Genomic DNA, 14,838 nt, shown 5'->3' on the forward strand with positions numbered 1-14,838 from the left:
CACCCGTGTCCTCTGTTATTTTTCCCGACACGGTGGCCCGTCGCCTCATGCTCCCCTATACCTTCTTTCTTAGTTTTTTTTTTTTTTTTGTTAAAATGTTTTTTTTATTTATTACCGTCTCTGGCCGCCGGTTCCCCACTTCCGTGCCAGCTTATTGAAATTACTGGGCCCACGCGGTGTCATTCCGATTACCGAGTGCCGACCACGCGGTACGCTCCCTTCCAACGGTCATCGCCACGTCCTTTAGTTTCCTTCCGCGTGGTGGACTGACGGGCGATCATGATCTCGCGTAAGTTTACACCGCGTCGCGTTATGTGCTTCCTTCCAAACAAAAAAATGCCTAGTTATGACGTTACGTTCTGACGACCACTGCGACTATTAGTTGTCTTAGAAATTTTTGATTAACTTCATGAGGTTGCTGTTGCCGCATCATCTGGATTTGACTGGGTGAGCGGATCCCCGTCCCTCATCCACCTATATTTTAAGGAAAACGCAAAAACGATGATTTTTTTTTAGATTTAAATTTTCTTCAACAATTGTCATAGAATCTCCACGCTATCTTTTTTGTATGTTAGCATTTTTTTTTTAATTTTTGATATGTTCAATTACAGCGTAAAGAATTTAAAACAATTTGAATTCATGCAACCATTTTCGACGTATATTGGATTTAAACTCTTCCATGCTTACTTTCATGTTGGATTAGCTAAATGCCATATTAGGGGATTACCTAAATGTCATATCAGACAAAGAAAAAAAAATTCTAATTTTGCTCAACTCAAATCTCTCTCAAAAAAAAAAAATGAAAAAAATATAAAAGTATGGCTTAAATCCTCCTTCATTCATTGATAATCTAAAACTAAGATATACAGCCTCTAATCATAACCATAAAATCTATCATTGCACAATTGATTCTTTTTTCTAATTCTAATAGTACTTTTTTTTCTTAAAATAATAATAACTAAAAGAAATAAATTCAAAAAAATTAAAATTCTTCAAAAAATGGATATCAACTTTTTTTTATCAACTCTGCCTCTATCGCTTCATCCGTTTCTTCTCAAATTGGAAAATATATCTAGCCAAAATTTTATCCAAAAATAACTTTTAGTTTAATCGGTCTATTTCAAACATCAAATAATAGAATTTAGGCTCGACCGCTAGGGACAGCGCTTTTAAGAAATGCATCATAATGCAAATCTCAAAAAGTTGTTCGAAAAAAAAAAATGTTAAAGTTATGACCTCTTGACTGATTTTTAAATGTCGTGGGTTTTACTTTTAAACCATATCCACCCCTACTCATTACGGTCAAAATGGCTGACATCGGGTTTGAAAGTCTTTTGCATAAATATAGGTGATTAATATCAAGAGTATATTATATCAGAGTCTTTCTTTGATAATTTTCCTGTTATTTTTTTTATATCTAAGTTGATTATTTACATCTTTTTCCTTGCTACCATTAACACCTCACCTGCGGCGGCTGGTGCCAAGCCATGGACACGAAGCTCTCGCCGCCGCCGCCGCCGCAGCAGCAGCGGAAGTGGGCGGTACCGCTCCTAGCCTCTCTTCTCCTCTTGGCCTCCCTCCTCTTCTTCTCCTCCGGCCAGACCCTCCTCTTCCTGTCCTTCTCCCAGATCCCCTCCTCCTCCTCCTCCGCCATCAACGAGCCCCTCTTCGTCGAGCCCAAGCTCCGCCTACCCCCGCTCCCCGCCACCCCCGCCCGCTCCGTACCCCGCCTCGCCTTCCTCATCTCCGGCTCCGCCGGCGACGGCAGCAGCCTCAGGCGGACCCTTCGGGCGCTCTACCACCCGAACAACCGCTACGTGCTGCACCTCGACCTGGAGGCCCCCCCGGCGGAGCGCCTCGAGCTCGCCGCCGCCGTCCGCGGCGACCCCGTCTACGCCCGCTTCGGCAACGTCCGGGTCGTCGCCCGGGCCAACCTCGTCACCTACCGGGGCCCCACCATGGTCGCCAACACGCTACACGCCGCGGCGATCCTCCTCAGGGATGCCGGCGATTGGGATTGGTTCATCAACCTCAGCGCCTCCGACTACCCCCTTGTCACCCAGGACGGTAAGATTCTCTTATTATTTCTCCCTTTCTTTTGATTCTAATTTGAGGTGCTCTCGAGCTGAATCCGTCCTTCATCACTGCTTTCATTCCCATGTCCAGCTGAGGCGAATTGGAACCCCTTCCTGTTCTGTTCGGGCTTTTGAGATGATATGATCTCCCTCAAACATTCTATGCACGACTTGTTTATAATATGTATATATAAAACGGAATTTTAGAGCTTTCTTCTCTCAGGCGGCCTTGAAATTGATGAAAATATCTGCTCGGTGCTTCCTCTTCATAGATTCTTCCACTTCCGTTCTGGAACGGCCTCAAGTTTCAGTTTTGCTTCCGCCATATCACACCCATTTATTCACGACTCAAGTACAAAATGGTCGTGTTTTTCTCCGCCGCATTCCAATATATATATATAAATATAAACTATATAGGGTTTCTATATTCTCTAATACAAAGAAAATTATTAACTCTTTAAACGAAGATATCTTGGCTGCTCTCGGTTGCTCGGGCTGCTGTTGTGTTATGTGACCGATTAATGGACAAAGAATTCCTCGCTGGCTGATTCATTGTATATTGCTTGTTTTGATGGTTCTGTTTTTTTTTTTTCCTCCCCTCCTGGCTGCACAGATCTGCTCCACGTGCTTTCAAGTTTGCCAAGATATCTGAATTTTATCGAGCATACAAGCGACATTGGATGGAAGGAGTATGTGAAACATCTGCCAAATAGCATCAATGGTTCAATCCATCGTTCCTTTCCATAGCGCGGCATCACATATCGTTGTTGCAAAACTGATTGTTTGGTCCAAACTCCATTGTGCAGGTACCAAAGGGCCAAGCCTGTTATCATAGACCCTGGGCTGTATAAGTTGCAGAAGTCGGACGTGTTTTGGGTTACAGAGAAGAGGAGTGTACCTACCGCATTCAAGCTCTTTACAGGTGAAGCATCTCTAACTAATTCTAGCCATTCAGCTGCCAACATCAGAGTGTTGGCCTGTGTCCTTGTATGTTTGGTTTCTAGGAGGATGCATTTGGTACCTCCTATTCAGGCAGTCATGGTCTGCCAAAGTCCAAAGTTCCAATTACATAAATTTTTGGCACTTATTATCTTGAATAGCATTGTAATTAGTATGAGAAGTCCATGCATCTCCCTATGCTCCAGACCTCAAAAATTAGCAGTGTTTTACTCTTTCCACTTGCCTGCATGGTACATACCTTTTCACATAATCGAAAAATTCATGGCCCCGTCGAATTTGGTTGATTGTTTTTTACAGGTTAAAATACCAGTGCCTAGCTATATTACATGAGATACAAAAAGGGAATTTATATGGTAGCTCTTGGTGAAATATATCATGGACTGTAGAGAAAAGTTGGATGACCGAACTGTATGTATGTTAAGAAAGGAGCAACTTGCAGCTGAAAACCATGTCGCTTACGAGCTTCTGTCTTATTAGTGTGGTACTACATCTACAATGCTTGTGTTCATAGGAACTTTAATTAACAAAAAAAACATTGCTTCTTTCAGTCCACTTGCATAAAACAGCGATTTTTCCATCATTGGAATTCATGTTGCTCATTATCTTCTGTGTTACTATCAAGCCTGGATGCTTGTGTTCTACGGAATCTAAAATATTAAAAAAGCCCCGTTTCCTTCTAACCACTTGAATATAATTAATTTTTTTCCTCTATAGTGGAAAGCTGAAACAAGACCTCTTGGCAAGCCATGATATATTAGAGGTTGTTATCTGTTCTTATAAAAAGAGTCAATACCGATCTCAAGATACAAGCATTGGAGGTTCTTTTGGTTGCCATGATTCTTCGACATGATGGATATCAAGGATGATTTGAATTGCCAAAAATAATCTCCCTTCCAACTTTTTAACCTATAAAACATTAGTCTAGAAAAAAGGTTTAAAGTCTTGTTGCTGGTATGTGTTGTACCATGCTAAGTCATGATATGGTAGTTGCTGCTAGCATAGCAAAGGTGATACCAACTTTTTAACATTCACTTGCTACCTAATCAATTCTATGTCAGTCAATTATTTTTTTTCTCCTCTCTCTACTTTTCCATCACTTTAAGGAACATCACTTTGCAGTTTACTACAGTTATAACTAAATTATGTGTTGTACTAAAAGAATTGAACTCTTTGCTTGGAGCCATTTTGGATGCATACTGACATCACCGTGCTACTATTTGATACCTTAGAAAATCTTTGAAAGTTGATGATGGAAAAAAAAATGTAGTTGTAAATCCCAGCATTTAATGTGCTCATAGAACCCATTCAGAACAGATTCAGAAGAACTTTAAGAGATCACCATCAAGTGCAATAGTAGGAAAGTTGAATATTCCTGTCATTTCCTTCTTGAATGATTTATGATTGGGGTTGTACAGAGCGGATACAGATCAGTTGTAGAAATATATCGCATATGCTAATCTGTCTGTATCCGCTTGTGTTGGCTGATTTTGATATAAGTAAAATCATGAGCTGGATATCGTAGTCGATACACACGTGATATAAACTATAAGGAATTAAAGGTAGCAGTATCCGTATTTGATACAAATATATGCAAATATAAATTAGATGAGTGTTTGCAGGCGGAAAGGCAAAAATTGGGATCTTCAAATAACAAAGGCTGGGTGCAAGTTAAATATGAATTATTAGGTGTTATTATTATTATTGTAACGGTTCAGACATATGGACAAATCAACACATATTCATAGATATGTGTTCGTATTTCAGATATGAAAGAAAATATATTCATTTGTGTCCAATTCTGATATGTCAATTATATCTTTGTTCAGGAAACATGGATACGATTATAGAAACAAGATGTAATCTTTCAACTCTGCATTACATCAGAAATAGTCCATGTTCATGGATAGAATAAACCACCCTGTCTTGAGGTTCGACCTTTAATGTCAACTTCCCTTTAGTAAAGTAGTGAAGCCTCCATTCTTAGGCTATTTATTCAATTAACAATACGACTATTCAACGCACAATTTTTGTGCAGCATGTAGACTTTCTGCAGATTGGTTTTTGGATATTCATGGTTTTTAGTTAAACCTGTCCGACAAACAAGGAAATTATGCATTGTAGAAATTGGAAAATAAAATACAAAAATGTCAGATTTTTATGTGACAAAGGGTGTTGTTGTTATAACACCACATTTTGTCATGCTTATAACATGCAATTCTGTATGCATACAACGTCACGCCAGGTTTATTAGCAAACATTTCACGTTATTTTGATCGAATAGGTAGATTTATGTAAATTGAATATGTGAATGCTACAACTGCAGTTGTAATGGAGATAGAAGTGCTTTCTTTTCTTTTTAGCATATGATGATACTGGATTTGTATTGCCTTGGATGTTCAGTTCCATAGTTATGATCTGTGGAAATAGTGTTTACGACGGTATTGAGCTATTGGTTATTGTCTTTTTAGGCTCTGCTTGGATGATGCTTTCTCATCAGTTCATAGAATTCTGCTTATGGGGATGGGACAACCTTCCACGGACAGTCCTAATGTACTACGCAAATTTTCTTTCCTCGCCTGAGGGATACTTCCATACAGTGATCTGCAATGCACCAGAATTCCGCAACACCACTGTTAATCATGACCTCCATTTCATATCTTGGGACAACCCCCCAAAGCAGCATCCGCACTTCCTCACTCTGGATGACTTCTCGAGAATGGTAGACAGCAATGCTCCTTTTGCAAGGAAGTTTGGCAGAGATGATGCAGTGCTCGACAAGATCGACAAAGAGCTCTTGGGTCGTGATGCTGATGGATTTGTGCCTGGTGGATGGTATGGTGCATTAAAGATGGATGGTAATGATACACACGACATTGTGAGGAATAGGAATGAGCTCAGGCCTGGGCCCGGTGCTGAGAGGCTTAAACGCCTCATCACAGGTTTGCTTTCGGCGGATGGCTTCGATGAGAAGCATTGCCTTTGACATGTACAATATGCCAGCAGATGTGGTAGTGAATTGTGAATTCTGAAGCTTTGCGCTGTTGGCCTGCTCTTCGCTGCTGCAGCAGCAAGGTCTCCTCAGTGCGGACGCGGGTGAAGCAATCTTTGGATGGCTGAGAGCTGAAGGTTCCATAAATGTATCTTTGTAAGAGTGTATGAATTAGTTAGTCGGCTATGCAGCACCTCTCCGGCATCTCTTCTCGACGCCTTCGCCATGGATGGACCGTATGCTGCAGTTCGGCACGCTACTGCTGCATCGATGTCGTAATATCATTTATATCAAGCATGTATTTACAAGTGGAGATGATTGTCTCCATGGTGCTTTCAGCTGCTTTGTGCTGTTATATTGATAGTCGAGGCTGCAACTGGCTGTATGAGTAAATGGTAGTATCGCGTGGCTTTTATAGCTTTTCCTGTACGCGTTTGGTTTTCTTGTGGTGCGAATGACAGCAATCCATGCTTATGATGAAGCATGCTCGTCCGCCCACTTCTCTCTGTCCGATCCCTGACATCACTTGTTTCTTGCTGAATCTTGCATCATTTGCAAGTGGAAATGCGATCGGGTGGTATCGTATCTCTATGGATTACTTGTTGGGATCCTTCAATTGATCCCGGGACCCAGTTTGTCAGCTGATACTTTTTGCGTCCAACCATGGATGGATATAATTCCATGGAAAGACAGCATTAGAATAGATGATTTGAACCGACTACCCATCCTTTATCTTTCTTCAGTTGAGCGTCATTTCAGTGCACCTCATTGCGTCCATCGCCTATTATCATCAATAGTGTCCCCAACGTTCCCACCACCGCCAACCGTGGCACCCAAACGCATTATAAGCGTTTTTTTTTTCTGGTTGGGGACCGCTCAAAGAGGGGCGATAACAGCGCAAAAATGAAAAGATGTACGGTGTTTTATCTGGGTGAATGCTATGAGATTGATGATATGCTTCGTTAAAAGGAAAAATCTTATGTGCGGTGGACCTCCGGCCACGACTGGCTCCGCTCGGACTCAACGAGTCCGTAAGTAATCGACCAGAACGCCCTTGTGCTTCCGGATATGGTGCACGAATAGAATAGGCTGCGGATGGCCGTCCTCCCTCTCCCGGCCCGATCACCACCGGTGGTAGCAGCGGGGATGGGGCCGAAGCGCCTCGCCCTCCCCACAACCACCACCAGCCTGGCGGCCAAGGCCGTCGTCGACTGGGTGAAGGTCACCGACGCCGAGTACTTCAACAACGGCGACAGCAGGCCCATCATGCTCTTCGATGGTACTCCTCCCTCTTCCAGCCTTCACTGCAATTACTATCCCCCTCCCCAGTTAACAACGGATCCTATAATCTATAGATGCAAAGAAACACCGCAGGTTAATCATCCATAAGCTCCCCAACTATGTATCTTTTCATAATCTAAGAAGATTCGAGCCGGTGATATTTTGTGCCCACTTCAATTTTTTAATGCTTAAGAATCACCTTATGTCGCACCGTATCGATAAGAATGCAATCCGACAGCTAACCAGATAAATAGATACAAGGATTTGGTCGGTTCATTACACCCAGCTCGAAAAGGCAGGCAATCGAATAATTTGGCCCCTCATCGCCTTTCCTCACCAACCTATCAGCATCATCCATGCCATTAGCGGCCGCCGCACTCCTTCACCTTGGAAGGTGGGTCATATGATGAAGCAAGAGGCCTCAGAACCCATTGCAACAACCGATATAACATTATAACGACCTTCATTCTTTAACCTTGTTGGCTTCGTTTAATTTTTTTTTACAAGATATATATCCGGATGGTTTCTTTATTCTGATGATATTGTTGTCGCAGGTGTTTGCAATTTGTGTAATGGAGGTGTCCGGTTCGTAAGGGAGAATGACCGCCACAGGTCAGCCATTTTCCTAAAATTGAGACCCTTCTTTCACTTCTCTTCATTGTTTTCCTCCTTCCTTTTGCATCTTATATTTACATTTGTAATTTCCACAGCAGTTCTTTTCCTTTTCCTGGATCAAAACTGATTTCTTTTCTTCAAAAAAAAAAAAGAAGAAAAAAAGCTGACTTCTTAAGTCGAAGGTTTCAAAAACAACCCTTGGTATATGCGATCGTATTTGAAAGTAATTGATAATGGTAGAAGTACATTACGATTTGCTATGTTTTGTCCGGATGAATACCTTCCAATCCCCGAGCATTCTTGTTTTCTTTTTCTCTTCCTTCTCATTTTCCCCCTTCACTCTTTTTCACTATATGTTATTCTGTTGAAATTTTGTATCATGGGTATGCAGAATATTGGTTCCAATTTCTAACTACTTGCGCTTTTTTTTTCGCCTTGTTTTTATTTCCCCTGCTTTTTTTTTATGTGCATAAATTGAACAGGAGAATAAGGTTTGAAGCACTGCAGAGCGAGCCTGGCAGGAAGCTTCTGCGGAGATCAGGGAGATCACCTGACGACATCTCTAGTGTCGTGCTTGTTGAACAGGATAGGTATAATACAGTCACAAGAATCCTCTTTTCATAGTATCAAGTTGGAAATGTTGCCCTTGCGATCCAAATCATGCATTGAGATATAAATCGTCCAGTGTGATGAAGTTGGTGAGAGTATAGCATCCGTTATCATCATACATTTGCCTTGCGAATTGCCATGATGTTAGGGTTACTCTGCGTAGGTGCCGACCGAAAATTTGCCTCATAAGGAGCTTATCAGATTAATATGATTTATCTGTCGCAAAACAAGAAATAAAATGTACATACACATGCTGTCATATTTATCTGTTCGAAAAGCATTGATGACAGGTTTCTTTTTTTTCTTTTTCTTTGTTGGCTTGTAGATCATATATAAAGTCTGAAGCAGTGTTGAAGATAATGGAGTACCTTGACCTGCCTTTCCCTCAACTAGCACTCTTGTTAAAGATGGTGCCTCTGTAAGCTCCTCGAATATAAAAGATCATAGCTTTCTTTATTAACGAATCGAGTCTTGTTCTTTTATTTATCTTGTACTGTAACCAGAATGAGTTCCTTATATGAAAATTTTGTAGGTTAATGAGGGATTTTGCATATGACAATGTTGCCAACAATCGCTATATGATATTTGGCCGGTCAGAGTCAGAATCATGCGAGATATAAGGAGCTGATAGTCCTAGTTTCAGGTTCTTCTCTACATACTGGATAGTCTGTATTAAATAACCAGGCACCTAGACCAATTGCGCAGATATATCATGTATACTCTCTAGTCAATTTGTACACATGCATCTTTATATCCATAATGGATGAGACATCTTACTGACATTACCAAGATTTCTGTGCCTTCTTATAGTGAGTTTAAAGGTGGTCTCTCCATTGGCAGATTGTCATTTTCATTTGTTTTCCTGATAAAGAAGATCACATATATACTTATACATTGTATTTTTTGAAAGAAATCACTTAAAGCATGATTAATCTTGGGAGAATCTGAAACACGGCAAAAACAAACATATTGCTTCTCTTTGACACCTAGATAATCCAATTTAGCAAGATCCATGCTCTTTCAGCAGATGTACCCAAAATCCCACCAAACGGAGCATCAGAAACAATAAAGTCAGGGCATCCGGGGCCGTCATGGAACCTCATCATTTCATCTCCTTTTTCAGTAGTGTATGAAGCTGTAAAAACTTCATGTAATTCAAATAGCAGTGTATCATTGAAACGGTAGGATCAAATCTCTGGTCCTCAAATTATTTGTTGATAAGAGGCATGCAGGTTCATCAAAAAGGAATAGTAATAGGGTGGGTGGAAAGATATTAACTAGAGAAAGCTGAGACCTTTGTCTGACTTCAGCACATCCGACAGCATAGCAACCAGAGAGCTTTGCAAATTGGCCGACGAGATTTCCAACCGATCCCGATGCTGCCGACACAAACACCTACTTTCTCACCTTTTTTTGGCTTGGTCAGGCCGTAAACCCACTGGACCTGCAACACCAGGTAGCACCAGGTGTCAAGCACCAATTCAACTAGTGCGTGTTATCTGAATCGTTTGGTTCAGAGCCCCCCTAAATATTCTCTCAGAGGAATGCAACCTTTGTCCAGCATCCATACCAAATACATATTGCTCAGAACACGAGTTTCCCTGTATCAGTTTTACCGGAAATGTAATTGGCCATGGAGGTTGAAACAAAGCTGATCGGGCCCATGTACGATTGAAAAGGAGACTCATGAAAAGGACACAAGTCTCCATTTTTTTTTAAAAAAAAAAATGGCAGCTGAGGCCATTTTTTTGACTCGTTGGAGGTCATGAATTCTCGTAAGAAGAGCGGATAAGATGCCAAGTCTACGTAGAGGAGGATAAGGAGCGAAGGGCTGATGTTGGAGCGAGTGGATGGCAGCAAACTGTGCGCCAACTAACTAAACGATGAATGAAGTGTAGTAGGCTAGCGGTCACCACGCAAAGCCGTCTTGTTTGGCTATTGACTATTTGGCAAAGTTCATCCATTGGAATGTTTTGCAAGACGACAACCTAGGCTTTTTTTACAAACAAAAACATGGAATTCAATCCATAATCTTGTTTCTATATTTTTAAATAACCTTCGTTATTTCTGAAAAAAAGTATAAATAAAAAATTTTCATTTTTTTTATGTCAATTTTTATCCTTCTCATTCTCTGCACTTGATCTCCTCATAATCTCCGCCCGGCCTTCTCATGATCTCTGTCTAACCTCCCCATATTTGTTTAGCTCGGGCACATCGTCGAGCACATCGCTGCTGTCAACCAGCCATCCGGGTATATGTGCAACCACATGATGCCCAAAGATGAGATGTGCATCTCTCTGGCATGGACCCGACCCAAAGGCTAAGCTAGTTAATTACCAGCAAAGTGTCTGTTGAGTGTGAATCTCAAGAGTTTGGCATGCATCGCGTCCCACCCAAATGGACATACAAAATTTCAGTTTTCATTGCACAGCTAATCCCCTACATTTCTAAAGAAAGCTTACCTGAACCTTAAGCGACATACGCTTCTACCAGGCACGTCCACTTTCTAATTTGAACTCAATGACATGTGAAACTGATTATTTGATTAGAAAATTAACTACACTCAGATGCATGCGATTTCTGCTTCCTTAGCGAGCTCAATGGCTCGGACTCATCGGCAGATATATCCTTCGTCCCATATGAAACCACCTCCGATGCGAGATCGTGATCATCTCCTCAAATGTGAGCCAGTTGGACCAGCTTCTTCCCGACATTGTCGCCCCGAAAGAGTCCCGCAAAGGCCGAGGGCACGCTCTCGAGGCCTTGTGAGATATCTTCGAGCGACTGCATTCTACCATGGCGGATGTGGTCGGATGTCGCAGATATGAAGTCGTCATATATGGAAAGGTGGTCGTAGGCGAGAAACCCGCGGATGGTGATTCGTTTATAAATTACATCGATCATGTCAGGGGCCGCTCGCTTCCCTGCATCGGTGTACCGGGAGATGGCACCGCACACGGCCACTCTGCCGAAGGCATTCATGTTGGCCACCGCAGCTTCCTGCATCTCTGCGCCTACGTTGTCAAAATATATGTCGATCCCATCGGGGAAGTACCTGTCAAAGAAGAGCATCAAGGAACGCGGTGTCATCTCACAAAACCGAGCTAGAACTAATCCGCATTCAAGTCTCGGTGCGTGTGTTTTTTGATGGCGCTGGCGGCCTGATCAAACCTGTGCTTGCAGGTACAGAATTAAAATGCTAACCTCTTCAGAGCAGACCTCACATCAGTTTCTTCCTTGTAGTTGAATGCGTCGTCAAATCCCAACTTCTCCTTGAGAAGTTCCACCTAAAATCTCCCAAATGAGTCATCAAAAGTACGAATATTAATTAAGGCATCTAGACGATCTGGTGATACTTCCAAATCATTCCACAGAGTTGATCATTATTTAGTGCCAAAGCGATCGGAATCATAGTGAATCATGCTAATGGTTTGAGTTGGTGATTCCACAAGATCAAGATGCCACGACTTTTATGCAATCCGGTGTCTTTGTTTATGAGTTTTCACATGGATATAGGATTTAGCAACGAGGGGTTGTGCGAACGTTTGTTTGATGAAACCCATCTAAAAGCTGGTATGAGATCATATGCAGGGGAACTACGCGCTTTGGTAATAGAGCTTCAGAAGTAGGTTTTTTTAAAAAAAATATTTGCCATCTGATAACTAAATTTCTAAAATGGTGTAGAGCTGGAAATATATTTTGGTACGACCTAAGGTTTTTTTTCTAAAATTATTTTTTTTAAAAAAAAATTGAAGGCCCGGAGTTCGCGGTGAGGATGATACCTTTTTCTTGCTTCCAGCACAACCGACCACATAGCAACCTGAGAGCTTAGCAAATTGGCCAACCAGATGTCCAACGGATCCGCATGCTGCTGATACGAGAACCTTCTCGCCCTTTTTCGGTTTGCAGACATCGTAGAAGCCAGCATATGCCGTCAGCCCGCTAGGCCCTGTGCAAACAGGGATTGATTCCTGAATTAGCTAATTCCCATACAATCTTTACTCTGTAATTTATTGTGGCAATTATAAAATTTTGGGGGGAAAAAAAACCAGAGAGAGAGAGAGAGAGAGAGAGAGAAGTATAGCAGCAGCAGCAGCAGCAGCTGCAGCGCCGATGAACGACCGACCGACCGACCGACCGACCTAGGATGCCCAGATGGTAAGAGAGTGGGAAGTCCAAGTTGCTATCGATCTTCGTCAACATGACTCCTGGCCGGACAACCGTGTACTCCTCCCAGCCCAGCATCCCAGCCACCAGCTCATCCCTCTTAAACTCGGCGTTGCCAGAGGCCACAACCCTCCCCACACCAAACGCATCGATTCTCTGCAGCGAAACGAAAACGAAGAACGGAGCCCAAAATTAAAGCCTTCTTCCAGACCTGGAGGGTCACAAAACTGCACGCAAGAGAAACCGATGCAGCAATTCATGCGTACGAATGGATTAACTCCGCATCACCTGTCCAGGAAGGAGCCGTCTGGCGACCTCCACCGTTTCCTGAGAAGAGCTGTATTCTTTCATTCGATTGATTTGGTATGGATCGATGGAAACGAAGAGATTTTTCACGATCACATCCTCCGATCCTTGCGGGGTCGCCGGGGTCAGGGGGGCACTCCTCAGCTCGAAGTCGAGCCCGGACGGGAGGCCATCGATAAAGCGCTTGATGGTGACGTACTTGTTCTCCATGCGGCCCTGTGAAGCCCGGCGAGCAAGCAGCTTGGTTTATATGGATAAGATCGAGGATGGGTAACGAGAACAGGGCGGAGAAAATTGTTTTTATTTAATCACATCATTAATTTTCTAATGAAGTAAACAAAAAAAATATATCAAATGATGAACGACGGAGACCTGCCACCTTGTTTTGACGTTTAGTCCTCGAGAGGATCCTCCAACCCTCGTCGAGAAGAACCTCGGGCTGCAAAATCCGGCGCCGAGGGTGGATTTCGCCAAACCATGGACGCCATCGCTAGCATTGTTTGGCCTCGGCGTACCAGCAATCATTTTTATTTCCCGATCGATGTTAAATCAAATAATATTTTCCCCATCGATAATACCAGCGCTCGTCGGGGACAGGAGAAGGATCAGGTTATGGTAGCCGTCCGGGGCGATGGGATCTTCGATGACGTTAGGCTGACCTTGGCTTTAATATATATTTATTATTTTATGTATGAGAAATTAACGCCATTGGCGGAAGACGGAAAAAGGAATTTTTAGGTGGGTCGATCGGTCTCAGGTTCAATCCAAGGAGGTCGGGCTTCCCGATTCATCTGCAGATCGTGTGTTTCTTGAACTCTTCTTTAGTTGAATTTCGTTTCTTTTTCTTTCTTTCTTTCTTTCTTTTTCCTCTTGATAGAATCTGCACTGTAGAACTAGATGTTTGGTAAAAGGGATTGGCAAGAAAGAGGTTTAGTAAATGACATCTTTTTTCTCAAAAGAACTGGCAAAGAAGAGGGCACTCCGTCTCCGTGGCACAAACAAAAACCTACTTCTTTTTTCCCGCTTCTGATAAATCTACTTCTTTGAATCATACGTTTACCAATACAATAGTTTTGCCGGAGAGGAACATCAGCTGTCTCAATGTATTTAATTTCTTTCTTTTTAAAACCTCCACAGGATTTCTGCATCTTCCTGTCATTGGCACGATAACACTTTTGGTTTGTTTTTTTGATTAATTTCTTTTCTTGTTTTATTGTGTGTTTTTCTATCTTGATTCCTCAAATAAGTGATATTGTCCGCTTTTCTTGTTTCATCATGTGTTTTTCTATCTTGATTCCTCATATAAGGAATATCTTGATTCATCAGATAAGTGATATCTCGATTCCTCAGATAGGTGATATCTTCTGCTTTTCTTGTTTCATCGTGTAATTTTCTATCTTGATTCCTCAGATAAGTGATATCGACTGCTTTTCTTGTTTCATCGTGTGTTTTTCTTATTTTTCTCTGGTTTTGCTCCTAATCATATTTGAAGTCTGCTGACATCTCTGGGAATCCAGAGACAAGCAATAACGATCACCTTGTTAGTTTTCAACAACATTGATTGCATTGGTGTTCCCCTTTCTATAAAATATATATTCTTAAATTTGAATTTGACATTGTCCCTCCGCCCAAATTTATTATGCATAGACATACACTTGAATGCATGTATCTTTTTATGCATGTCTATATATTTCAAACTAGACTAGTGCAAAAAAGAGGAGGGGGGGGGGGGGGGGGGGGGGGGGGGGGGTGTATAAGAAGTTCCAATCATAGACACATTCGATTGAAAGAACGCTCTCGAATGTTTTGGCTTAAATCTTGCAGCTGCATACTATA

At 42.0% G+C, this 14,838-nt stretch overlaps 3 protein-coding genes across 4 annotated transcripts; 2 read left to right on the plus strand and 1 right to left on the minus strand.

The window, feature by feature from the left end:
* Positions 1-1,336: 1,336 nt before the first annotated feature.
* Positions 1,337-6,453, plus strand: LOC103708754 (beta-glucuronosyltransferase GlcAT14A-like). The gene is made up of 4 exons (XM_008793825.6): positions 1,337-2,067; positions 2,689-2,764; positions 2,882-2,997; positions 5,504-6,453. Exons 1-4 carry the CDS (start codon positions 1,488-1,490, stop codon positions 6,016-6,018), a joined length of 1,287 nt encoding a protein of 428 aa, XP_008792047.4. The 5' UTR covers positions 1,337-1,487; the 3' UTR covers positions 6,019-6,453.
* Positions 6,454-7,006: 553 nt separating this feature from the next.
* LOC103708753 (Putative thiol-disulfide oxidoreductase DCC) lies at positions 7,007-9,320 on the plus strand. The gene is made up of 5 exons (XM_008793824.5): positions 7,007-7,303; positions 7,860-7,917; positions 8,403-8,510; positions 8,855-8,947; positions 9,062-9,320. Exons 1-5 carry the CDS (start codon positions 7,120-7,122, stop codon positions 9,147-9,149), a joined length of 531 nt encoding a protein of 176 aa, XP_008792046.4. The 5' UTR covers positions 7,007-7,119; the 3' UTR covers positions 9,150-9,320.
* Positions 9,321-10,929: 1,609 nt separating this feature from the next.
* LOC103708752 (2-alkenal reductase (NADP(+)-dependent)-like) lies at positions 10,930-13,638 on the minus strand. Of its 2 annotated transcripts, none has more exons than XM_089931095.1 (6): positions 13,375-13,638; positions 12,985-13,218; positions 12,672-12,852; positions 12,312-12,478; positions 11,734-11,816; positions 10,930-11,584 (listed from the first exon to the last, which is right to left on the minus strand). In XM_089931095.1, the coding sequence occupies exons 1-6, from the start codon at positions 13,525-13,527 to the stop codon at positions 11,206-11,208; spliced, it is 1,197 nt and encodes a 398-aa protein (XP_089787221.1). In that variant the 5' UTR covers positions 13,528-13,638; the 3' UTR covers positions 10,930-11,205. The 2 variants fall into 2 exon arrangements, with proteins under 2 accessions (XP_089787221.1, XP_008792045.4); XM_008793823.6 differs by having other exon boundaries at positions 13,382-13,588.
* Between the last annotated feature and the right edge of the window lie 1,200 nt (positions 13,639-14,838).

Source organism: Phoenix dactylifera, chromosome 5 (genome assembly GCF_051530095.1).
Source record: "Phoenix dactylifera cultivar Ajwa chromosome 5, Ajwa_hap1_PhDact_Kaust_v1.1, whole genome shotgun sequence".
Taxonomy (NCBI): Eukaryota; Viridiplantae; Streptophyta; class Magnoliopsida; order Arecales; family Arecaceae; genus Phoenix; species Phoenix dactylifera.